This window comes from Callithrix jacchus, chromosome 5, assembly GCF_049354715.1.
Source record: "Callithrix jacchus isolate 240 chromosome 5, calJac240_pri, whole genome shotgun sequence".
Taxonomy (NCBI): Eukaryota; Metazoa; Chordata; class Mammalia; order Primates; family Cebidae; genus Callithrix; species Callithrix jacchus.
In genome coordinates, this window is record NC_133506.1 from 33276213 (window position 1) to 33303490 (window position 27278).

The following is a 27278-nucleotide window of genomic DNA, read 5'->3' on the forward strand; positions in this document are numbered from 1 at the left end:
GATCTAATTAGGGTCTTTTAAACATCCTGTTTGCATCTAGAGTCTTATCAGAAACCAAGATATCTGTCCATCTGGGGGGCAGGGGGCAGATGGGCAGCAAGGTTCAGCAATAAAACAGACATAGGCTGTGATTTGGGGAGTGAGAGAAGAATACTGCTGTTTGATTTCCTTAAAACAAAAGCGCTAATGGCCTTAGATGTTCTATGGAAACAGGCAGCTCTGCAGCAGAGCCTTGAATTTCAAAGTGGCCCTGCAAGGTCTTGCCAAGAAATGGGCCTGGTGGTTGAAGTACAGGGACCATTTCCACCCTAAGAATAGAACTCTAGCTGACCCATATGTGTCTTTTTTTATTTCTTTTCTTTTTTTTTTTTTTTTTAAAGACGGGGGTCAAGCTGGTCTTGAACTCCCGACCTCAGGTGATCCTCCTGCCTTGGCCTCCAAAGTGCTTGGATTACAGGCATGAGCCACTATGCCCGGCCTTTTTCTTTCTTTCTTTTTTTTTTTTTTTTCATATGTGTCTTTTTTAACCATTTGGGCTGTGGAAGGCAGGTACAGGCTATGAAGCTGGGTGAGCAGACTGACCAACCAGGCTGGGCCAGTAGGTAAATGCCAGGCCATCGGGACAATGCTGAGGGTCTGCTTTTCATAGTCCAACATTCATATTTATCTGTGATGTGCACCCCGTCTTTCCAACCTCATTACTTCTCAACCTTTCTTTCCTCCTGCCACATTGATCTCTTTCCAGGTCTTTGTCCCTATCCTGCACTTTCTGATTTAATTCTTTACTTCATGTTGGTCTATCCGCTTGGAATATCATTGCTGTCATTGCCCCTCTTCCCTGTACCTGTCCTTCAAGTCTCAACTCTGATGCTGTCTTTCCTCCCATTCTTCTTAGCTCCTCTGGCTGGGAGAGCATTTTCTCCGTCAGTAGTTTCTACCTGTGTCCCATTTGCTGTCATTTTCTATAATATAATTGTATTTACTTATTTAGGAAACAGGGTCACTCTGTCACCCAGGCTGGAGTACAGTGGTACAATCATGGCTCACTGCAGCCTTAACCTCCTGGGCTCACACTTTAGCCGCCCCCCACCACCACCAAGTACTTGGGACCCCAGGAGCTTACCACCATGCCCAGCTAATTTTGGCATTTTTAGTAGAGACAGAGCTTCACTGTGTTGCCCACACTGGTCTCAAACTCCTAGGCTCAAGCAATCCAACCAGCCTTGGCCTCCCAAAGTGCTGGGATTACAAGTGTGAGCCCAATTGTAATTTTATTTTATAAAAACGAGTTATCATTGACATATGAAAAGTTTGTGTATTTAAGGCATACCACTTTTAGTTTTGATATATGAATAGTATACATCGTAAAACGACCACGATCAAACAAACATAGCCATCATCTCACAGAGCATTTTCTGTCATGAATTTTAACACACTGTCAATTCTTATACCTATTTTTGATGAGCAAATGAATGAGTCCTGTGCCAAAGATTCCTAAAAGCCTCCTCCTGGGGCCCAGCTTTGTTTGCCAGGGCCTCCTCTTCCTTTCTAGTGAACGGAGCCTTTCCCTGCCCCGCCATGCTAAAACTTCACAAAGGTTCCAGTAGGATCCCTCTGGAATCTGGAGGCACCTCTCCTGGCACAGAAGGTTGGCAAAGTCAAATTTAGGGATTGTTACTGTGCACCTTGTCACTTTTTTCCTTCTGTTCTCCCACTCCCACCTTGGGAGACTTGTTAATATAAATAGGACTCATGCTCCTCAACTTACCATGGGGCTCTGTCCCAAAAAACCCATTGTGAGTTGAAAATATGGTAAGGTCAAAAATGGATTTAACACACCTAACCTACCAAACATCATAGCTCAGCCTCGCCTACCTTAAACATGCACAGAATGCTTATGGTAGCCCACAGCTGGGCAAAATTATTTAACACAAAACCTTTTATTTAAAAAAAAAAGTGTTGAATATTTCACATAATTTATTGAATATTGTACTGAAAGTGAAAAACAAAGCGATTGCGTGGGTACTTGATGTATGGTTTCTGCTGATGCATGTTGCATTTGCACCATCGTGAACACAAAAGACGAGTCCAGCCAGCATAAATCATGTACCATCTGTATTCCATTTATTCCTGACTTCAAGAATATGGTCCAGTTCTGGGCTCCAAAAACTAAATATGCCCATATAACCCCAAATCCTGGTTTCTGTCCACCACCTTTAGCACTGAAAACATGAAGCTGCTAGCACACGGCCACTCACCTGTCAGTGTAATACCTCCAGCTCTGCGTCTCTCCCAGAAGGCTCTGAGAAAAGTATTTTCCTTCTGCCTCAGTTCTGAACTCTTAAATTCCATGTGTGTAGCCACTCTTACTCTGGCCCTCCTCTTTCCCACCCAGCTGAATTAGGGGCCCTTCACATATGGGCAGAGTATTTTCCATGCATGCCAGCTAATTGTGTACTCTGTTGCAGTTGTTTCTCTCTTAGCCTTAATCGCAAAACGATGAGCTTCTCTAGAGCGGGCTATCTTTCATTGCTGTCATCTTAGTACTTGCTATATTACCTGGCACATAGTAGGCACTCAGAATTTTGAGTAAAGGAAGGGCTGGTGATGTACCACTTCATACCCTGTAATTATCCTAAGATTATAAAACTCCAGAAGCAGCAGCTAATCTTTATTTCTTTACAGATCACACGTTATATTTTCAGTTCTGAAGGAAAACCAAAAGGCAAATGATTATTATGGCCAAGTACATTTCATTCAAAGGAAGGACCATCTCTGCTTAGATGTGCTGTGTCCTTCGTCTTACTAGTAAATAGTCACTACCCGCCTTAGGGCTGTCTGCAGGTCTCCCAGAATCTTGTATTATTTGCTTTATAGCCAGCCACATGCAAGCACTTTAATTTATTGTGGGATTAGAGAGTCTGCGCGAAGTTGGTCTTGCTCCATTTTAGGGTTAGAACAAATCTTGAGTTAGAGAAAACAGCCCTACCAGCTGAGAAAGCCAAGGAATCCAGGTTTCTGTTTTTCTCAGCAGGAGCTAGTTAGGATGACCCAGGCTGACTAACACATGTTCAGTGGCAGACATGTGATCAGGTTGCAGTATGGAAGGCATTAGCTGTTGATCTATGACAGGTGCACAGGTGAGCAAATCCCTTGTGATTCTCTTTTTCAGTACAACAGATCTCAAACTTCTGTCTGTCGAGTGTCTGCTATACACTTATCTCATTTGAAAGCATGGATTTAATAGATGGGAGGGACAGCCCCATCTTACAAATAAGAAAACTGAAACCCAGAGGCTAAGCTCCGTGCTTGTGCCTTAACCACCTAGTGAGTGCCAGAGACAAGGTTTGGATCCATGTCTCTCTGATCCTAAAGCCCCACATAAGGTTAACTAATTCAGTTGTCGGTGTGTCTGGAGCAGATCTCAGGAGGTAGTGTTCTCTATGTACCTGTGTGTCTTTCTCAGCAATGGAACCATAATAGGCCTACTCATAAACAGGCCTGTCTATGGATAAATAGCTCTTCTCATAGAGAATGGCTAGTGTTAACCAAACACCTACTGGAATGTGGACCATACTTTTTTTTTTTTTTAAGAGTAAGGATGAGAAATGCCAGCCCATCCCATTCTTTACAAAAATGGTACACACTATAAATGGCTGGTTGGAGTGACTGCCACAGTCTGTGCTGTTCTGGAAAGACCTCTGATTGGGGTGTGCTCGATCAAGGGTTCTTAACTAAGGAGCCACCACTGAGAGATGTGAATGCTCTGAAACACCACGGGAAACGTTCCATTTGTGTATGTGTTTGGGGAGGGATAGCATGCCCCCGTGCTTATCTGCTCTCAAATGCCAGTCGTGATCTGGAGGGAAAAAATTGCCGATCTAGATCCCAGTGGCCCACAAGGTACTTTGGACCTGAGGCGAATCACATTCCTTCTCACAGCTGTTGTTTCCATACTCAGAACCCCAGAATCAGATCCGAGATTTCTAACCCTCCTTCCAGCTCTGAAAATTCTAAAACTCTAACTGCCCCCTGGAAAATCAAACTTTTAGCCCTCTCACATAGACACAGGCATCTAACCCTTTGCTAATCACCCTTGAGAAGCCCCGAAGAGAGCTGAGCTGGGGGAAGGGTGGGCCAGAGCCTCCCTCCAGGCGGTTTCAGTAATTAGTGTCTGTCTGAGGCAGCCAGTTGTCTGACTATTGAGCAGGGAGCCCAGCAGGCAGGGACTCTCACTGGCACAATTTCAATACTGGCTCTCTAACATTCCACCTAGATGCCTGGCTGCCTACCTGCCTACCTAGTGATTTGAAAATGTAGATTTGCCTGGCCTTCCCTTTGGTGGAGCCTTGTTGCTTTGTTGCTTCCGTGTTTGTGTGTGTATGTGTGTGTGTGTGCGTGTGTGTGTGTGTGTGTGTGTGTGTGTGTTTTCTGCACTTCCTGCGCCCTCCCTTACAGGCTATTCTCTGCAGTGGGAACCACCACATCCACCCGTCTGCATTGACAGCTCCATAACCATCCTTCACCTCCATTTTATCCTGTCGAAATGACGGAGCAGCTGAGCAGTGTTGGCCAGCAGATAAACCTGTTATCTCCCCTGCTCCCTGTGCCAGCAGCTCTCCCCATCTCCTTGGTGCATGAAAAATTGACACCACCTTGGGCTGAAATCTGTTCTTAGGGAAGCTACATTTATTAGTAGCTAATGAAACTCTGTGTGTGTGTGTATATATATGTGTAAACTTGGGATGGCCAAAGTGTTTTCCTCTCTGACAGGCACCAGTAACCTATGGCACGCCCCAGCATCCAGATAGAGAGGTGGAAGGGCATAGGCATCAATTGGCAACCTATTCTTTACTTAAAATCTCAAACAAATAGGTAAATGTCATTTATTCTTCGTAGACCACTACAATTGATCAAGGTGTCTCTTGCTCCAGGCTGGGGTGAGCTGTGGAAATGCATGCCAATGTCATCTGCTGCCAAAGAAGATGATTGTTCTGTTTATTACATTTTTCTCTTTGAAAATTACAGTCCCTGGTACACTCTTTGTGCCACCAGCACCCAGCCCTCCCTTCCCCATCTTGTTGAGGTATATAAAGAACATTCTCTTGCAACTCTTTCTCATCCATCTTAATCAGCAAGATTAAAAGGGAAAATTATTGAGAAGTTCTGGTTCAGTATTTTTGTGGAGCTGCCTGAAACCCCAAGTCTCTTCTTTATTTAGACTCTGGTGGAAATTGCTTCTGCAAAGACTAATTCAGTAAAATAGAGAAAGAGGGGTTGTTATTCATGTCTTGCTCCATATGGCCTTTTACTTCATTTTACTCTTGTAAAAACTGTTAACTTTTTTTAATCCACATTTACATAGTGCCTCTCTTTTGGGCGCAGTGAGCCCAAATATGAAGCATATTTTCAGGCTTTGCATGGTCTCGTTTATCTTCCTTCTTAAGATATAACATGGTCGGGAAACCTTGCAGTTTGGAATCAGGTGACTTTGATTCAGATCTGAGACCCAGCCACCTACTCAAGCACATGACCTTAAGTCAGTTAATCTTGCTGAGCTGTGGGTTCCACATTTGCAAAAGGGAGATGAGGATAGTGCTTTTTCCACAGCTTAGTTGTGAGAATTCAGTGAAGAAATTGTGTACAGACTCAAGCCTACTGGCATAGATAAACAATAAAAATGATGACAGTTATTATTAGACCCTGCCTACGTTCAAATAGGAATTTAAAGTAGCTTACAGCAAAACAATATGGTGGCACTAAATCTTAGCTTTGAATAAGAATTTGTCAAAACACAAATGTTAAATTAGGGAAAATATTTGCAACATATATGGAAAAGGGGAATATCCTTAATTTACAAAGAGTTCATAGGAATCAAAATTAAGCAAAGGATAAGGCCGGGCAGTTTACAGAAAAAGCAATACAAGTGGTCAGTAAATGTAATGTGACGGTTAATTTTATGTTAAGTTGCCTGGGCTGTGGGTTACCCAAACATTCTTTTGGGCTTGGGTTGGAATCACTTCATCAGCTTTCCTGGGCCTTCAGCCTGCAGAGAACAGATCATGGGCCTTCTCAGCCTTCATAATTGCACAAGCCCATCCCTCATAACAAATCTTGTTCTGTATATTTTTATATATCCTGTTGATTCTGTTTCTCTGGAGAACCCTAATACACATAGGAAAAGATGTTTAACCTCATTCATAACAAGAACAAAAACATGCTAATCAAAACATGATCTCATTTTTCACCTACTGGGTTGTCACAATTACTAAGTTGGATAATATGCAATCTGAATGAGGATATGGGAAGACAGATGTTCATATATATACTAATAGTGGGTATGTCATTGGTACAGCCATTTTGGAAGACAGTTTGTCAGTGTCTTTCAACGTTTCATGTGTAAATTTCTTTTGATGCTCTAATTCCACTGCTAGGAATATGCCTTAAGAATATTTGTGCAAAAGCAGCCCAAACTACTTGGACGTATATACTCACTGCAGCATTGCTTCTAATAGCAAGAATAAAATAATGCAAAACTGGAAACTACCTAAAATGTCCATGAATGGGCACTAGTTAATTTGTAATAAACAAGCCCAGTGGAATTCTAGATAGCCAGTTTTTAAAAATGAAGTGTAGGTGCTGATATGGAAAGATATATTAGGGAATATGTATAGATATGAAATGCAAAATTGTCCTCCTGAAAATGTACACAAGGTACTTTGTAGTTTTTCTTGGGAGAGAAGAATGAGTTAGTAGAAGGAGTATGGGAAAAGAAATATATTAGTACAGATGCTTAATAAATATCAAGTACACATTATACCTTTTCACGTAGTTTGATTATTTACTTCTTACATTCATTGTTTTTATTTTTAACTCCATTGGTAGGGGGTGAAGGGAATCAGTAACAGCAAAACAATAAAAGAAATTGCTTTCTGTAGTTGAGTATAAATTTATCTTTGAGCTTCCTAATAGCCCAGGCAAAGAAGGGACCATGGTAAGGAAATACAAAAATTCGTCAGGAAAGAAAAACATGTTCTTGATCTTGATCTCTGAAAGGACTGTAGCTGCTGAGGAGATTGGTGTAAACTCAGATCCAGTGTAAAATTCACTGGTAGGTCCTAGCCCCTGTTCTCTATGGTCAGCCTTTGCCCACCTCACTGGCCTCCCACATGGACGTGGCACTCCATTCAAACCACCCTTTGCAGATATTGTTCCTTCTGCATGGAATGTGCTCTCCTTTTCTCTACCTTGTTGTTGGCTGTGGTTCTTCTTTTTGTTTTTTGAGATTTGCAGTTGCTTGTTACGTCCAGTGGGGATCCTTGGAAGTCAGTTGTCCCTCCTCTGTGTTCCCCACGTCCTATTTGCCTCCCTCAGTAATGGAACTTGTTACACGGTGCTATAATTGTTTGGTTTTCTTCCCTAAATGAGGAGCTCCTTCAGGTTAGGGAGACTGTGTTGTTTGTTTTTGGCCCTGAACACTCAGCACTTGCTAGGCACAGAGGTAAACTGGTCAGTGAATGAGGGAGTGAGTCATCCAAGCTTGAGTTCCACCTCTTCCACCAGTGAGCTGTGTGGACAAGTCACTTCTTTCTGGGCCTCGGTTTTTCCATCATACAGTGAGAAATTTGGCTCAAATAATCAATGAGAACTTTGGCTCGGATTTTTTTTTCTTTCCTCTGTGGTTGTCAGATTGTCGTATATATAATACTAGGATGTTGTCACCAGCTGTCATACTAAGTAATTTCAAAGTTTCAGAGCTGAGCTTGTTAGAATTTACTGCATTTATTATGGCCTGTCCCATACCTGCTCACCATCTGAAGAGATTACAGCTACTTCCAGCTTGGTTGGCACAAGATTACAGAGTTGATTCTGTCCTTCACTCTTCCTGCCCCTACCCTTCTCTCCTTGGCATACACTAAGGTCAGAGCACTTTCCCTGAAGTGTTCCTTCACTGACATTCCTTTCTTATCCTACTTTCTCACCCTGAGCTGAGCTGTCTTGGGTCACTGCCCTTACCCTGGGTTCATGGTGGTTTTTTGCCTTCCTGTAGAGGCAGGGCTCATTCTCTCCACTGCTTTCTACCCTCACCCTACCCCTGTGAGTGACCATGGCAGGGCAGACAGAGGTTATACCGTCTCAATCCCAGCTTTACATAAAAGTTGAAAGGAAGATGGTGGGGAAGCCTGTGGTCTCAAGAAGGTATATTGTACCTCTGTCCCCAGCGTATTTTAAGAAAAATGTTATATTTTTATATTTTCAATATCTTAAAAAAAAAATTCTACCAATTAGAAATATGTTACTGAAATTGATGGATCCCTCAGAAAAGAACCATTCACCTACTCTCATGTGCAAAAACTTTTTAAGGACCATTTTGTAACTGAACAGTTTGAGGGCGTATTAACAGTGAAAGGTAGTGTTGCTCTGAATTTGGGATAGGCACTGTATAGAGAAGTGTGGAAGCTGTTTGAAGGCATTTGAAACATATCCAGAATTCAAAAGTTTGCCCTCACACCCACCTCCACCACGGAGAAGTTTTATGTTGATAGCCTGCTTTCTTCCCATTCATTCAGCAACTATTCCCAAAACAGCTACCATGTGCCAGATATTGTTTCAGAACCGGGGATATGGCAATGAACAGAGCTGGCTTAAAATATCTGCCTTTGGGAATTTATATTCCAATTGAGGGGAGATGGGGAACAAAAGAAAGAAAGAAATTATACAGTATTTTGGAAAGTAACACATGACGAAGAGAAAAATAGAGCAGATGAGACTTGAGAATAGCAGTGTGTTGCATTGCCTCTTTCAATAGGGTGGTCAAAGGAAAGCCTCGCCGAGAGGATGACAGTGGACTAAAACCAGATTTAAAGAGTTAGCCATGCAGATAATCTGCCAAGGAACATTTCAGGCGGAGGAAACAGCAAGTGCAGAAGCCCCGAGGCAGGAACAGCCTGACGTTCACAGCATTTAGTCTGAGTTGGGGAGTCACCGGAGTGTTTTAAACAGACCCGACTTTAGGTGTTAACCTAAGGAATCATGCTGGCTGCTCTATGGAGATTAGGCTAAAGGGACACAAGGGTGGAAGCAGAGAGACTCACTAGGAGGCTATTGACTGTTCCAAGCAAGAAATGGTGGTGAAGTGGACCAGGATTGTGTAGTAGCAGTGGTAGCAGTCATCAGAAGAGGTGGGATACTGGGTATCATTTGAAGGTAAAGCTGCTGAGGTTTCTCGTGGGACATGTGAGAAAGAAGAGAATCCAGGGCATTTTCACTGGTTTTGGCTGGAGAAACTGTAGAATCTGGTTGCCGTTAATTAGATGGAAACAACTATAGGAAACAGGTTTAGGGAGGAAGATCAGGAGCTTGTTTTGGACATGTTAAGTTGAAAGGAACCAGCCAGTCACAGAGGCTCACACCTGTAATCCCAGCACTTTGGGAGGCCAAGGTAGGTGGATTGCTTGAGGCCAAGAGTTTGAGACCAGCCTGGGTAAGATGGCTAAACCCCATCTCTGCAGAAAATACAAAATTAGTCAGGCATGGTATTGTACGCCTGTAGTCCCAGCTACTCAAGAGGCTGAGGCAGGAGGATTGATTGAGCCTCAGAGGTCCAGGCTGCAGTGAGCTCTGATCGTGCCACTGCACTCCAGTTTGAGTGACAGAATGAGACCCTGTCTCAAAATAAAAATTTAGAAAAAAAGTTGATAGGATGTTAGGCAGCCAAGTGGAGAGGGCAGGTAGACAGTTGAATATATGAGTCAGCATTCAGAGGACAGGACTGACCTATAGGTTCAAATTTGTGGGTTGTCAGCGTGTAAATGGTTTTCAAAGCCATAGGACGAGATGAGATCACCAGGTAAGTGATTATAGAGAGAAAATAGAAGTCTAAGGAATGACTAACTCCGACATTAAGAAATTAGGGAAATGAGGGGGTTGGGAATGCCTATAAGTGAAGAAGAGCACACCGGAACAAAATTGTATGTGTGCTACAATCAGAGAGGTAAGAATGCTTCCTTGTGGCCTCAGTAGTCAAGTGACATTTTGGGGAACCCAAGATACCTTTGGCATAGGAAGATGCTCCTCAGTTTTTAAATAGAGAATTTGTTGTTCACACTGTGAGCATTTTATTTCAAAACAGACTTTGTTCTGCCATTTCTCCATGAGTAGACTTGGTCACCTCCTTTTCAAGGTCATTATTCTTGATTTTTTGAAAGTCCTTTTTAAAGAAAAGAATGTCTTTACACCTGAAGCCTATAATATACCCTTCAATTACCCTCTTCTTCCAAGAGTGGAAGAATAGTATTTCATAATAGAAGCCACTGTGTTGTTGGACTCAGAAAGCACTGTTAACTGTTTTGAAGTGCTAACAGTCCAGCCACCTTTAAACTTGAAGCAGGGGTGTTAGCTGCACCAAAATGGAAGTGATAGCACTGGGTCCCTATCATATTTCATATTTAATTCCAGGCTGTTTGCTTGGAAAAGTTATAGGGTAATTTGAGAATTTGATAGGATGTGTCTTACCCATTATTTGTTCATGTCATGGCTGGTGTCCATAGTCTATTCAGAGGTTTTTTCTGTAAAGGTGGGATTAGTTTGAGATTCTGTTGTGGACAATAAAAATCAATTAATTCCAGACAGAAAAGGAATTCTAACTTAGTTTTTATGCACTTGCTCAAGTTGTCCTTGAGGATATCATCTCTTTTGAATATGTTTTTTGTGCAGTGTGAAGATCAGTTCAGTTTTTTAGTGACACAATTTAGGTTCTTGTCTTATTAATCAATAGCAGCAGTCAGAGAAGCCTACTTATTCCCCCTTGGTAGAACCAGACGAGGCTTGAAGAGAGGTAATAATTACTGCTCTGATCTCAGCATGTTCTCTTTTCTCTTTCCCAACCCAGAGCATGTCTGTTCGATCCTGGCTTCCCTCCTGCGGAATCTGAGAGGGCAGCAGCGAACCCGGCTTCTGAATAAATTCACTGAAAATGACAGTGAGAAGGTGGGTGATTGTTGGACTGTAAGGATGGGACCAGGACTGATAGAAATGTTCTTTACCTGACATGGTCTGAGGGATACTGGGTTGAGTGTTCCCACCCTAAAAATCTCTTTTCTAGCATGTGGGCTCTGTTGCTTTGCATGTCAAAGGCTTTTCTGGTTATTCTGCTTTCATTTCCAAAGGCATTCTCCTGGGAGTAGTAACACTTGAGAGTGATACCACTAGTACTTGAGGGGGATTTTTAGACCCAGCTGGGAACACAGTTACATGAGATTAGATGGAATGGGCTAAGGAAGCTGAGAACACAATTACATGGGATTAGATGGAATGGGCTAAGGAAGCTGGGAACACAATTACATGGGATTAGATGGAATGGGCTAAGGAAGCTGGGAACACAATTACATGGGATTAGATGGAATGGGGTATGGAAGCTGGGAACACAGTTACATGAGATTAGATGGAATGGGCTATGGAAGCTGGGAACACAGTTACATGAGATTAGATGGAATGGGCTATGGAAGCTGGGAACACAGTTTCATGAGATTAGATGGAATGGCCTATGGAAGCTGGGAACACAGTTACATGAGATTAGATGGAATGGGCTATGGAAGCTGGGAACACAGTTACATGAGATTAGATGGAATGGGCTATGGAAGCTGGGAACACAATTACATGAGATTAGATGGAATGGGCTAAGGCAGCTGAGAACACAGTTACATGAGATTAGATGGAATGGGGTATGGAAGCTGGGAACACAGTTACATGGGATTAGATGGAATGGGCTAAGGCAGCTGAGAACACAGTTACATGGGATTAGATGGAATGGGCTATGGAAGCTGGGAACACAGTTACATGAGATTAGATGGAATGGGGTATGGAAGCTGGGAACACAGTTACATGAGATTAGATGGAATGGGGTATGGAAGCTGGGAACACAGTTACATGAGATTAGATGGAATGGGCTATGGAAGCTGGGAACACAGTTACATGAGATTAGATGGAATGGGCTATGGAAGCTGGGAACACAGTTACATGGGATTAGATGGAATGGGGTATGGAAGCTGGGAACACAGTTACATGAGATTAGATGGAATGGGCTATGGAAGCTGGGAATGCAATTACATGGGATTAGATGGAATGGGGTATGGAAGCTGGGAACACAGTTACATGAGATTAGATGGAATGGGCTATGGAAGCTGGGAACGCAGTTACATGAGATTAGATGGAATGGGGTATGGAAGCTGGGAACGCAATTACATGGGATTAGATGGAATGGGGTATGGAAGCTGGGAACACAGTTACATGAGATTAGATGGAATGGGCTATGGAAGCTGGGAACACAGTTACATGAGATTAGATGGAATGGGCTATGGAAGCTGGGAACACAGTTTCATGAGATTAGATGGAATGGGCTATGGAAGCTGGGAACACAGTTACATGAGATCAGATGGAATGGGCTATGGAAGCTGGGAACACAGTTACATGAGATTAGATGGAATGGGCTAAGGCAGCTGAGAACACAGTTACATGAGATCAGATGGAATGGGGTATGGAAGCTGGGAACACAGTTACATGGGATTAGATGGAATGGGCTAAGGCAGCTGAGAACACAGTTACATGGGATTAGATGGAATGGGCTATGGAAGCTGGGAACACAATTACATGAGATTAGTTGGATATTTTATATCTTTATCTAGTATGCCAGACCATAGGATTTTTAACAGTTATAAAAGCTACCATTTATTGAGTGACTACTATGGATTGGATAATAGAGCAGATGACTTTCATCGTTGCGTATATTCTCACAACACTGTGGTTTATCCTTATATAGCTATTATTCACATTGCCAGGCAAGGCCGTTAGAGCTGAGAGACATTACGTAACTTACCCAAGAAAGGTTTAAGACCATCTCTTTGAGCTACCTCTGACCATTTTTTCTGCCCTCACCAGGAGTATAGTATGATGAAGAGGCCATCAAGTTAGGACACAGGCATCTTAGCAGTTCTGTCACCCTGGTGATATCACTTAACATCTGTGCTTCAATTTTCTCATTTTTAAAATGGGGTTTGCTGCCTGTCTTCCCTGCATACCTTGTCAGGGTTTTTTTAAGGTTTAAGGAAATAATGGTCATGAAAATACTTGATAAGCTGAAATATTAAGGTCTTAGGGTCATTGGCTAAAGAAGGTTTGACCACAGTCTTCCCAGGCTGTCTGATGGCAGGTTGCAGCAACATCTCCTATTAACCAACCAGCGGCTCGGGTAAATGGATGCCAGAGTTGCCAAGGGCTGTGGTGGTACCAACCGATAGAAAGATAAGTCAGGATTCTGGGCTGGCTTCACTGTGTTCCTTTTGGAGTCTTGGGGAAAAAGCAAAACTTTTTCAGGCTCACTGAATGCTCCTCAAGCCATGTTTGAAGGATGACTTTGCTAAACTTAAAACTGATTTTTAAGTTACTGCCAAGCAAAAGTCAGGGCCTTTTTTAAAGTTGCTGAAGGAGATTTTCTTGCTCTCTCTTCTGACTCAAATGCAACTAAAAAGATTTTACTCAGGCATTTTTTTAAAAAAAAAAGATCAGCTCTGGGGCAGAATCTGAACATGAAAGGTTTCAGTTTGAAAAAAAAATTCTGTAAAGTTCTAAGTGAATATCAAGTATGTAACTTCAAGCTCCTCTTTGCAAGAAGGGACTTGAATTTTTATTTATTTATTTATTTGTTTTTAACAACTTGCATTCCTGGAGTCCTAGAAGGGCTGAGAATGCGTAGTCTCCTCTCGGGGAATGGGCCTGGTTCAAACTGCATTCATCCTAAGTGTTTGCTTTGTTCTGCCCCAGCCCTTTGATCCACTCCTGACGTGTCCCTAGCAAAGCTTCTCTCATCGGATGTAAGGAGCCGGAGCAGGTCTCCCTTTGTAAGAAGTGGCAGTGAGATGAATAGGAGTGCCACTGTTCTCTTGCCTTACGTTGTCTTTCCTTCTCACTCAGGCCTGTGAAATCTCTCTCTTTCAGGTTGACAGACTAATGGAGTTGCATTTTAAATATCTGGGTGCAATGCAGGTGGCGGACAAGAAGATTGAAGGGGAAAAGCACGTACGTATCCCTGCCTCTCTTTTGCCAGCTATTGAGTTGCATCCATTTGGGTCCCTTGTGTTCCTCATCTCTCCCCATAGGATAGGTAAGGGCCAGGGCACCAACTAACATGTAAAAGTAAAGCAGACAATGGTCTGCCAAATGGATCTGACTGCTGTTCTAACAAGAGTGACAGTTTTTCAGGAGGAAATGTGTAGCATCCATCCAGGTCGGACCTGGGAGTCTGGGTGGACAGCACAGGCACCCTTGACAAGAGCTTCTCTTCGAAAATCTGGCCCAAGTCCAGTGCTGGGACCTGGTACCATGTTAGCAGAGCATGTCTTAATCTTACATTTGCTGGCTTCTGAAATCCGGAGGGAGGCATGCTGAGGAAGGGTGATCACAAGGTAGAAGAGCTGGAAGGAAACTGAATGGTCATGGAATCCAGTTACCCCATTTACAGACGGAAAACCAGAGACCTGGAGAAGGGTAGCTCGGAAGCATTGTAGCCAGGCCAAACACCAGGTTCCCAAGGGCTGACGCTTGCTTTCTCATGTTGATGGTTGCTGAGGGAAGTGACACCTGCTGGATGTTTTTTCTTGAGAGGCTGTGCTAACAACTATGGTGTTATCCCAGCCTCTGTGTTTTTCACCTCCTTTCATTTTGTTCTCCGTCATCTCTGGCCACTGCAGCTTTCCATCTGTATTTCTTAATCAGGGTAAATTTTCCTGTTGCTGCTTAATGCCCCATTTGTATTCACTCCCTGCAAGACACTTTCAAGTCTTCAGTCACATGTAAAATGACCCATTGCTTGCTTTTTTCCAAGTCTACAGGAGACCTCATTGTCCTTGTGATCTTGTGGTTGTTGTGTCACTCCATCCTTCTTTTCAGTCTTGTCTTAAAGATAACTTGAGGCTTTTGAACTAGGCAACTCTGAGTATTGGGAATTCCACCAGCATTTTCCCTCAGGGCATGCCTCAGGCCAGAGTGAGAAGCAAGAGCTGGGGACCGTGGTGAGAGAGGGACCTTGTTATCTGTGTCCTGTTTCTCTTTGCCACTTCTTATCCACCTTTCCCCTTTCATAAAATGTATCTTCATTTATGAAAACCAGCAGATAGGTAGCTGTGGTTTTCATTCTTGTGATTTCCCTATGATCCCTAAACTTAGTAAGTCCTCAGAAGTTTGCGGATTGATTGAATTGATTAACTGGGGCTTTGTTCTTTTATACAGTGATACTACTGCAAGATAAAAGGCAAAGACTCTAAATTCTGAGGCTGGACTTTAGTTACTAGCATGTTCTACCACAATTCTTTCATTCCAATTCACGCCAACCCCTTTGTTCTTTAATTAAACTTTCCTTTTCCATCTTTTCTTCCCTATACAATAACTTGGACCTGAAGGACACTTAGTACTGTTAAATTGCCAGAGTAATGTACTCCTTCTCTTTGTCTGAATGATAATTAGAAACAACTTGAAATTCCCCTGGACTTTTTTAAGGAAACAGCCATGAGACCATTAGAACTCCAACCCTGACAGAAACCCTGATGTCATCTGCTGGAGAGATCTTGAGGGGTGGTAGAAGAAAGACCTGGGAATCAGGGGACCTAGGCACTTAAGAGCAAGCACCACCTTTAAATCACTGCCAGCTATGGCTTGTCACTATGCCTCATGTAGCCTCAGTTTCTGGGCTATAAAGTGATATTAGCCAAGGTGATCCAACCCCTCAAGCTTAATGTTTTCCCTCATTCCCTCAGGTTAAGTTAAACATCTTTTGGGAACTCTGCCATTTTTGGACGATGGAATGAATTGAAAGTGCAGTGAGATAGGTTGATCAGTGACTGATTGGTCGTCTAGATAGAGGTGCAGCAGTCTAGTAGAAAAGGTAATCTTGCCACTTCTAGCTCTGAGATCTTGGACCATCGAGGTGACCTTCCTAAGCTTTATTTTCTCATCTGTAAAATGAGAATAAAAACAACCTCCCTTTTGGGCCAGATGTGGTGCCTCATGCCTATAATCCCAGCACTTTAGGAGGCCGAGGTGGGCAGATCGCTTGAAGTCAGAAATTTGAGACCAGACTGGCTGACAAAGCAAAACCCCCATCTCTACTAAAAATACAAAAATTAGCTGGGCATGATGGCGCACGTCTGTAATCCCAGCTGCTCAGGAGACTGAGGCGCAAGAGTCACTTGAACCTGAGAGGTGGGAGCTGCAGCAAGCCAGGATTGTGCCACTGCACTCCAGCCTGGATAACAGAGTGAGACCCTGTCTCAAAAAATAAAAACAAAACACCTCCCTTTAAAGGTTATTATGAAGACTAAGCATAAAGCTTAGAAAGTACTTTGCTCAGTAAGTAGAAGCTGCTGCTGCTAGAATTTCCTAGCTTCCTTTGGAATTTTTGTGTAACTTTTTAGTAAGCCAGGCAGTCCTTTTCCTGACAGCATTCTCCTTGCCAGATGTCCCAGAAGGAGTCGCCTCACAGAACAGAGTATTGGCACCATCAGATGCTTTATGTGAGGTGCAGCTTAGACTTTTGTGGGAGACCAAGTAAGTGGCTGGGCGTCAGGGAGCAGCTTACACCTAGCTGTTAGGAAACTTGGCCTGCTTCCCAACAGATTATCTATTATCAGCATTGAAGAGGGTGTGAAATTGATTAGCACTGACGAGAGTAATCGCTGCAGCCACTCTCCCGGCATTCACAGAGCTGCTATGTGCCACAGGCACCAGGGCCCTGCTGCTCCCTGACAAACATCTGTCTCCTTGATGCCAAGGCCATTTTGCTGGGCACTGGCAAACATTCCAAGGCCATTAGTGCTCAGCAGCCTCAGTGTTACACAGAAAGCCAGGGCGGGTAGGGGTGAGGGATGCATTTGTGAGCAGTGTTTGCTGCCAGCACTCAGGTGCCATCCTAGCAGATGAAGCCGCCTCACCGGTGTAAAGTGACTTAGAAAACATGACCTCCTTTTCACCTCTCCCTCATGCCGTCGTCTCTCTTAAATTGCAGACAATTTGTCTCCTTGTCCCCATTAAATTTGAATGTCCTACACCAATTGGGAGCTCAGCAAGTATTTGTTAACTTGAATTGAATGCTTATTTTTCAGGCATTTTTATGACATTGACTATCAGATCAGTAATGTCTCACATACTTTACCATGTCTGCAACCAAAAAACCTGAGGTAACAGGCTGAAGTCTTGGCATTTTTATTGTCTCAGAGCCATCACCTTCCCTGTGAACTTCGGACTTCTCTGGGTATTGCGCAAGTGCCCACGGTTTGCAATTGACCAGGATTCACTAGAGAGAAGCTAGTCATTTGGCAAACATTGATGAGGTGCCTGCTCTGGGAAGGTACTAGGCCAGGCACTGGCTGGGGTTGAAAGGCAGAAGTGCCAGGAAAAGAATGGGCCCTAGAGATGATGCTGTAGACAAGAGCTGGAGGATTCAGGGGGTGGGGAGAGGTCATCTAAGGCTAGAGTCACCCTAACTCTAGGGGGCGCTAGTTTTGTGGCCGAGCATTCCTGCTGAACCTAAAAAGGTAGGGATGTCTAGGGCATTTCCTGTCTGGGGTGAAACAACAAAGGAGCAGCAGTGGGAAGCCAAGTGAAGGGGGAGAGGAGAATGTACCTTCCACAAGTGGCGGGTGTGAAAGGGAGAGCATGGGCTTCATAGCCAGACTTTTTCCTGGTTCTCCGACTGTGGGTGAACAATTTAGCTGTCCTATCCTTATTTTCTTCCTTGATAGTATTTGTTTTGTGTTTAAGGTGTATGTCCCAATATGTGTACTTTGAGAAGTTATGTAGGTAGGGATATGGTGTTGGTGAACATATTATTCATGAAAGCTGTTTGCACAGGGCCTGGCACTCAGAAGGTGGTCAGAGAACCTTTAGCTTTCTTTTTTTTTTTAAAGACAGTGTCTCGCTCTGTCTCCCAGGCTGGAGTGCAGTGGCACCATCTTGGCTCACTGCAACCTCCGTCTCCTGGGTTCAAGCAATTCTCCTGCTTCAGCCTCCTAATTTTTGTATTTTTAGCAGATACAGGGTTTCACCATGTTGGCGAGGCTGGTCTCGAGATCCTGACCTCGTGTGCTGGGATTGCAGGCATGAACCATTGCGCCTGGCTGAACCTTTAGCTTTCTTTTCTCTATAAAGACTGTTTGTGCCCCGTCCCCCAACCCCAGACATACACACCCACTGTCCTGATTCCCCAGTATTGCAAAATTTACTCTTCCCCACTTCTCCAACCCCCTTCTCCTTCCACTAGGCCCCTCCTGCCACACAGCCTTTCTTTCCTTCTTTGCATTTGCCATTCCCGTCTGCCCTGAGCCTCCTCTCTCTGTGATTCCTTCCACTATCAGGTCTCAGTAAAATGTTGCCTCCTCAGAGAGGCTTTCATGATTACCATATGTGAGAGAGCCCTCTCCCCCCAGTTGCCTCAGAACCTGTAATTATTTCATTTATTTGTTTACTCTGTATCTCTGGGACTGTAATCTCTCTTGTTCATCATTTCTCAGGACATCGTGCCTGACATTCAGAAAATGAAAGACCACTGCTCATTAGGTGAAATTAATATCTGTCTGTGAGTATTAGGGAAGATAGGGCGAGTCACCTTGGGCTTTCCACATTATTCCTTAACACTAATTTTTAACCCTAATTTTTGGTTTCTCTATGATTAGTCCTGTCACCAAAAATATTAAAGTACAATTATGTGGCATCTGTGGCATAGCAGTAGCAATATTTAATAAGAAAAAATACTCCTACTTTGAAGAATCAACAGGGCTAACAGATAATTGTACACACATTCAGTTCAAATCACATATTACAGTAACCTGTAACTAGCAAAGACTTCATGTCTTGGGTAGTGACCCTCTGCTTTTATGTTGTATTCAGAGTCTGTGAGATTCCAGGGTCATAATGTCTCTGGACATACCGTAGGGGTTTCTAGTGAACAAGATGTGACCTGAGCTTTTCAAGGGCATGTAATTCTTAAGACCCATCTAGTGAGCAGCAGTTCTTGTGATCTGTAAATATCCAGGGTTCTTGTCTCAGCAGATTTTACCTGCTCCCCAAACGACTTGAAGCCCAGAAAATACCAATAAGATGCCCATTGTGGGAAAGGCATCCTGACTTCTTATAGATTCCTTCCTGTTTCCATTGGCTAAATGCACAGAGCATGCCTGGCTTTTGATTGTCAGAAAGAAGACCTAATTATATAGGTACTAACAGAGATTTTTCTAAAAGAGGGAAGAGAGCCTTGGAGAGAAGTTTTCTCTTTTTTAGTTTCTGGGAAAATTATACACAGCAGGTTTGTTCAATAAAGTGTTCCTACCACATTCTTTGCACCGTAATGACTTACAAATTGCATGCTAATTTTGTCACAGTTAAATCATTCTAGGCTTTACCTGAAAAGAAAAAGATGGACTCCTTGTAATGAAACAGTATCCACAGGACTTGATGTCTTAAACAGACTTCATCCTTCGAATTCGAAACTCATTTAAAGATATGTATGAAAGGGGGTGAAGTGCAGGATTGAATGTGTGGGGTACGTGAGCCTAACACATTGGGTGAGATTGTAGACAGTGAGAGTGTGAGGCTGCCATCGATTCTTCTGCTAACTTGCTGAAAGATTCTAGGGCAAGGTTTGAAAGAGAATCCTGCTGAGAGTTCCTCCCAGCTCCCCTCCCACCGCCACTTTTTTTTTTTTTGAGACAGGATCTCATTCTGTTGCCCAGATTAGAGTTCAGTGGCGTAGCGTGATCACAGCTCACTGCACCCTCAAACACCTGGGCTCAAGTAATCCTCCCGCCCCAGCCTCCCGAGTAGCTGAGACTTCAGGTACATGCCACCACACTCAGCTAATGTTTGCATTTTTTTTTCTTTTTTTCTTTTTTTTTTGTAGAGACGAGGTCTAGCTATGTTATCCAGGGTGTTCTCAAACTCTTGTGCTCAAGCAAACCTCGTGCCTCAGCCTCCCAAAGTTACAGACCTGAGCCCCTGCACCTAGCCTAGCTCTTCTTTAAACCTGTGGTTCCCAAACTTTCTCAGTCCATAGATTTGCCAAAACACAGCTTACAGCCAGTAAAAGCTACTGACAGAGGGCTAGGGGCGGAGGACATGGTGCTTTCACCTCTCTCATGCCCAGTTTCTACCATTTTGCTCGTTCATCCTCTACCACCTCCCCGCCTGCCCCCTTGCCAATCACAAGCATCCTTTTCACTTTTGTAAGACAAGTCAGAGGACCTGAATTCTGGCCCTACACCTCTGCCACTTATCTTGCAGTATGACCTTGAGCATGTTTTGCCTTTCTGATCCTCTCCATCCTCCTCATTCAGTGGTGCTAATAGGCTCTCACTCTACCAAGCTCATAGGTTTGTTACAAGTTCTGATGAGATCAGGGCTAGGTGCCAGGGCCTCCCGAATCTCTGCAGACTCATGTAGCCAGCTGCCACCTGGATATCATCCATAGGCTCTTCTGACTTAGCGAGTCCAAAACCAGGCTTGTGGCCCTAACCCTGTATAATCTCTTCCCCGACTCCCCACATTAGGGCCGTTCACCAGTTTCACCAGGTCAAAAACCTAGGGACCATCTGTTTACTCCTCTCTCTCCACCTCCCACCGCTCATAGTCTGGTAAACTTTACCTCTGATGTCTCTGCAACCTATCCACTTTTTTTTTTTTTTTTTTTTTTGAGTTGGAGTCTCACTCTGTCACCAGGCTGGAGTGCAGTAGTGCAATCTTAACTCACTGCAACCTCCACCTCCTGGGTTTAAGCAATTCTCCTGCCTCAGCCTCCTGAGTAACCAGGACTACAGGCGCATGCCACCATGCCTGACTACTTTTTGTATTTTTAGTAGAGACGTGGTTTTACCATATTGGCCAGAATGGTCTTGATCTCTTGACCTCATGATCTGCCCATCTTGGCCTCCCAAAGTGCAGGGATTACAGGCGTGAGCCACCGTGCCCTGCCCCACTTTCTGTCTCTTTACTACCAATACTTAAATTCAGGCTACCATCATTTTTTTCTTCCATTAGTCCAGCACCCTCCTAACTAACTAGTCTGCCTTTTCTCTAGGTTTGGGCCCTCCGGTTCATTTTCTACATAGCAGCCAGAGATTTTTCTAAAATGAAAATTCATTAATGCACTTCCCCACCCAAATACAGTAAACAGTGGCCTTGCATTGCCCTCGGGATGCAGTCTAACCTCCTGCTCTGGCCTCATAGTACCTCCCCTAACCCCTGCTGGCTGCTCCAGCTGCATCTCTCACCCTCATGATGTGCAAAAGCCGTTCTGCACCACTTGCGCTTCCCTGAGCTTGTGCTTTCTCAGACCTTCTACACATGGGCCCATTGCTCTGCACCCTGCCTAGAATACCTGTCTGTGCCATCTTTTCCACATCGCTTTCATGAAGCTGGCTAATTTATACTCCATATCCTTCAGGATTTTGGCAAACAAATTAGTCCATAAACATGTATTGAGTGTGTGTCATGTACTAAGCATTCTTCTTAGTGTTTCCCTGCAGAAAGTCTTCCCTGAGACCACCTGGAGCCCCTCCTGTGTGCCCCACGTGCACCCTTGCACTGCAACCTCAGGCTGAAGATCAGGGACTCTGGAGCCAGACTGTAGACATAAATCATGGCTCTGACTCCTACCAGTGGGGTGATTACAAGCAAGTTACTTAAACTCTCTGCTTCAGTTTCTTCGTCAGTGAAAGGATGAGAATAATAGTACCTATCATGTAGGATTGTGGGGAGGATTTGGTCAATGTAGTATATGTAAGTCACTTGAATATTTTCTGGCACAGGGAAGTATGCCCTAAGTGGTAGCTATTATTACAAGTATTTGGACCACATGCTTTTCTGTCTCTCCCTCTAAGTCTTCATAAATATGGACCTATCTTATTTACTTTCTCCATTTCTCCAATAGGATTGTTGTTTTTGGCCTTGTATTATTGTATCTGCTGTCACAGAAGTACTGATTCTCTCAAGATTGGAGTATATGTTATCAAAATTCAAATGAGCAGTCTGGGTTTTCTTTTTTTTTTCCCCCCAGGGGGATGTAAATTTAGAAATTGACTGAATTTAAGTAAATTTAGAATTTGCACCACACTTGTGATGGCAGCATCATGGTAATATGGAAGGAACATGAGTGTGGTGTCACACAAGCCCAAGGTTGAATCCCAGCTCTGCCACACGTGATCCCTGTTCACTTGGGAAATGCCTTGCCCTGTTTGTGTCCACTTCCATGGTAGCTTTATTATAGGGTCATTTTGAAGATTAATGATATTGTTTGTAAAAGCCTGGCCCAGGCTTATGTGCTAAGACAGAACTAACATGTAGCCAGCCTCTTGTTTGTGGGCAGAGCTGTGGCCTGAGAGCCTTGGATTCTTATCAAAGCTGCCATCAGTTAGCTGTGCATTTTTTAAAGAATTTTCTTTTACTGATTCTCCAGCCTCAGTTTTCCCAGCTGAAAGACTTGCAGTTTCTAGGATTCTTGTCTCATAGTCTGCCCTATTTTAGAAGCTTTTGGAGGAAAATTTGTTTTTCTGGTGTTTGTGCTTCTCCCATCTCCAATTACTTCCCTCTCCCATGGTTCAAGTTTCTCCCTGTGCTTTGGAAGAAAAAAAGCAACTAGCGTTTTCTGAATGGTGAGGCAATTCCCACCCATGACTAGAGACCAAGTGGAGACTTCAGGTTTCGGCTCTGAGTCATGTCCCATGTTATTAAGGCAAGAGAGGTTCATATTGGCTTCATAGCAGCCTCTTTTATGACTGTCTCCTTTTATCAGCAAGGGGCAGCTCACTGCCTGTCAGGGGCAGATTAGAAATGACATCCGCATGCTTATTTGGAGGGCTTGCGACTTGACTGCTGAAAGAGACGGAGGCGTGTGGAAAGATGGTGATTTGGTAGTGCTCCCGAGGACAGATTAACATTTAAAGTGAGGATGTGGCTGAAAGAGGGGGAAACACACACTGCAGAAATGGCACCTTGGCGCTACACATACCACCTCCCTGTGTGTCTTTGGAGATGAATCTGTTTATTTAGCAACCCCCAAACAGGCTTATGCTGCCGTGAATTGCAATCTGTTCTACTTAATGCGCCATTCACTGAATTACCATCTAAGTTTTTATTCTAGCCCTCTCTCACGGAATGAACAAAACAAAACCTATCAGAGGATCTCTCTCTCTCTCTCTCTCTCTCTTTTTTTTCCTAGCTGTCTCAAATTGCATGTGGAATTTGCTGGTGTAGCTATAGATTCTTGTTTCCCTTTTAAAAGTTTCTTCAATTTATGGGGAAACTACAGGCCAAGAAGCGAGGTGACCTTACATTTTAATGCTACTGGCTTGCATTAGTCCCCAGATATGGCATAAGGAAAAATGTCCCATCTATTTGTTTATATGCCAATACTGGGAAAAGTCCATAAAACAAAGACTTTTTCCTTTTTGAACTATGAAAGTGAACATAGCCTTGGAGCCAGATTTGCATGGGTTTCTGTCCTGTTTCTGTTCTGTTTCCTGTTCATCATGGGCCTTGTGACCTTAGGAGAGATTCATCTCTTTAAGCCTCAGTTTCCCATTTGAAAAGTGGAAATAGGACTAGTTTTTACCTCTTGGGGTTCTTGTGAGGAAAAATGAGAAATCCATGAAAGTGCTTAGCACGGTGCCTGGCACTCAGTAAGGACTCAAGAAATTTCCCTCTTGTTAGGATTCAGACTTTGCTATCCATCCCTTGCCAGCATGAAAGGACTAATAGAGAAGCCTGGGCCTATGGAATCACATTCCACTCAGGTCTCCAACTGAAACGCAATGGTAGTCATTTGACATCTGTCTCCGTTTTTCCGTCTGTGAAATCTAAAAATGGTATTTATTGTACGGACCCAACACAGGGCATGTACAGCAAGTAAAATTAATGCAGGTGCCCTGCTTTGCAAAGTAAAAAATGCTGCATGGATGCTGAGTTGTCATTGCTTCACAAAGAAGGCAGTCACCTTCAGTCTCTTCAAAGGTGAGAGTTGAGTGAATTGATTCGTGGAATCACAAATCAATTCACTTTAAAACTTAACTCTCCTGTCTTGTTCAGATACGGACTAACTTACATACAGATTTTTACTCTGAAGTTTCATAAAGTGAGAAATGTTTATAACACTTAAAGAAGTGACTGGATTCTTGGAATGTCCCTTTAATCTCTGTTCATCATATTCCTATTTGAAGGGTACTTGATTTGCATGCCCATATTGTCTTAAAATGGCCTGTCCTTGCAGCCATATAAAAGGATGAGTTCATTTCCTTTGCAGGGACATGGATGAAGCTGAAAACCATCATTCTCAGCAAACTAACACAGGAACAGAAAACCAAATACCACATGTTCTCACTCAGAAGTGGGAGTTGAACAATGAGAACACATAGACACAGGGAGGGGAAGGAACATCACATAGTGGGGCCTGTCGAGGAGTTGGGGGCTAGGGGAGGGACAGCATTAGGAGAAATACCTAATGTAGAGGATGGGTGCAGCAAACCACGTTGGCACGTGTATACCTGTGTAACAGACCTGCACGTTCTGTACATGTATCCCAGAACTTAAAGTATAACAACAACAACAATAATAATAATCAGAAGAAAAAATGGCCTGTCTAATGTCACAGCAGATCCAGGAGTTGTTTCTCCTCCATGTACCAAGGAGGAAGATGAGTTTATTGTTGAAAGGATGAGCTGATGGTCAGCGTTGGCCATTGTGTCCTGTTGAGGTGGTGATATGCGTCTCCAGGGAGGCATTTCTCATGGCAGCTCCTCTCTCTGGGAGTACTGTCAGCCAACATCCTAAATCCACCCACATATCCATATTCAGGTAGAAACCCTTTACAGCTGGTTATTGAAAGTGCTTTGTTCCCAGGTGTGCCACAGATTATCAAAGCCAAAAGGAACCTTCAGGAGCACCAGATCAGGGAAACGGGTGAGGCACACTGCCACTCTCCCCTCCTGCAGTCAGGGTGGGCATCGCTAATGCTTTCAGGGCTGTTTCCCGCTGAGCTTTGCCATGGCCTCGCGATGGTTGTTTGGATCATACTCTGCACTCACTGCAGTGGGTTGAGTTGGCACTTGGGATGAACCCTGTTTGCCTTCCCTGATCTAGTGCAGGCTCCCTGTTTCCAAGCAAAGAAGCTGAGACCAAGAAAAGTTACGTGCCTCGCCTAGGGACACTAGTAAATCAGTATTTGAGCTAGAATCTGATCACATTTTCTTAGTACTCTGTTCCTCCTTGACAGAGGAACTTATTTGTAGAATTTATAATATATATCATAGTTCAGAGGAGTTTCTCTATTTAATTTGAATGCTTCTGGCACTCACACAAGGTCTCTTGAGAGGGAAAGGAGGCAAGGGGAAGCTGCATACCTTCTTTAGAATGGGATATTTGTGACCTGTTAGTTCAGTCTCCATGTACAAAGGAGCTTGGGATACAGGTGCGATCTCGGTATGGGCCAGCTAGCTTCCCTCTGTTCTTTGTCTAGCCATTTTTAAACCATGTCTCATTGGTCAGTTGGGCATAATTCGGGTTTTCCCACCACTAGAGAAACAAGGCTACTTGTGTGTCTTTAGTGCATAACCATCAGAGTATTATAGATCAGACTCCTTCAGTTCTTCTAGAACGTTTTACAAGGGAAGGTATAAGGTATGGTGAAGCTCGTAATGATAATTTTTTTCTAGAACTTTTACATTGCTTCTCCAGAGACTGAATCCTAGCCAGCTGATCATGGGTGCCCTTCAGAGTTCTTTCAGATGGCCAGTTCCACCTCATCACACACAGCCAAGGAATCATATCAAGTCCTTATCTCAAGATCAGTTTTATATGCGGCATCTTAGGGACCCATAATAGGAGTGAGAAGTGTATTAATCCATTTATAAGTTGACGCCGTCTGTATGGAATAAGACGGGCAGAGAATAAAGGGGACGCCATTTTCGTTTTGAAACAGACCAAACCCTGAGAAGATATACTAAGAACTCTGCCCGCACTTTCTCACTTTCTGATTTTCCATAATCATTCTGCTTATTTTATTTCCCTTTAAACAGTGAGTACACATCTATGCCTGACTTCCCTGAATCCATTCAGCAGTAAATATTCCATGCCACAGAGTTGTAACTGGCTAGATAGGGTGCTATTCTGACAACAGTCAACCTCACTGCGTGCTGGTTTCTATGGTGCTTCTAAAACTGTCAGGGCAGAACTTCGTCTTCAGAAGCCAATCTCTGTTTCATCTCTGTGCATGTTCAGTGCAGCAGTGGTGATGCCTTTCTTGGAGATGAGCTATAGTCGTATCTCAGATCTACATTTGAGAATTTCACTTTTAAACCATGTGGCCAGATGGCTAAAAGTAGAATGTCGAATTGAACATCGTCAGAGTCTTGAAGTTCCTCGGAAAGAGGAGAAAATGAAGTTTTGCATTGCTCTCTTGAGTTTGTCCTTTCTAAAAGACAATATAAAGAAACTAGAGGGTGCAGTGTATACCTGCCTGGTTAAAAGAAGATCCGATTATGGAGAAAAGTATGAAAAAGAAAAACATCACCAGGGGTACTTCTGACCTGATTAGAGAGACTTAATTTTGCTAAGCTCCATTCTTGAGCCTCCCATCACTCTAACATTTAACATCTTCCTTTGTTCTCCAGAAAGCTCTGAAATCTATACCCACACAAATATGGTAGCATGAAAAGAGCATGGAATGGTGTTTGAGTCCCAGTTCTGCTACCCACTAGCCTTGAGGAGCTTGTTCTGCCTGAGCCAGCTTCCTCATCTAAAATGGGGGTAAGATTCCTTGCCTCTCAATATTTCCTTTTTTTTTTTTCTTGAGGTAGTTTTGCTCTGTCGCCCAGGCCGAGTGCAGTGGCGCAATCTTGGCTCACTACAACCTCCGCCTCCCAGGTTCAAGTGATTCTCCTGCCTCAACCTCCCTACAGCTGGAATTACAGGTGTGCACCACCACTCCTGGCTAATTTTTTTATTTTTAGCAGAGACAGGGTTTCACTGTGTTGGCCAGGCTGCTCTCAAACTCCTGGCCTCGAGTGATTTGCCTGTCTCAGCCTCCCAAAGTGCTAGGATTACACATGTGAGCCACAGCACCTGGCCCCTGCCTCTCAATATTTCTGAGAAGTAAAGGAGTTAATATTCAGAAAGCCCTTAGCACTATCCTGATACATAATAAGCCCCCAGTAACACTAGCTGCTCCTCTCTGGTAGATGGGTAATGAT

The 27278-nt window shown here is 43.6% G+C and overlaps 1 protein-coding gene across 1 annotated transcript in view; it reads left to right on the plus strand.

Annotated features, from left to right (window-relative positions):
- The window catches only part of CTNNBL1 (catenin beta like 1), a 189330-nt gene that overhangs the window by 144495 nt on the left and 17557 nt on the right, over positions 1-27278 (plus strand). The window contains exons 12-13 of the mRNA XM_002747547.6: positions 10892-10989; positions 13993-14073. Of these exons, the coding sequence (XP_002747593.2) occupies positions 10892-10989; positions 13993-14073 (179 nt within the window). The remainder of the gene's footprint in view (positions 1-10891; positions 10990-13992; positions 14074-27278) is intronic.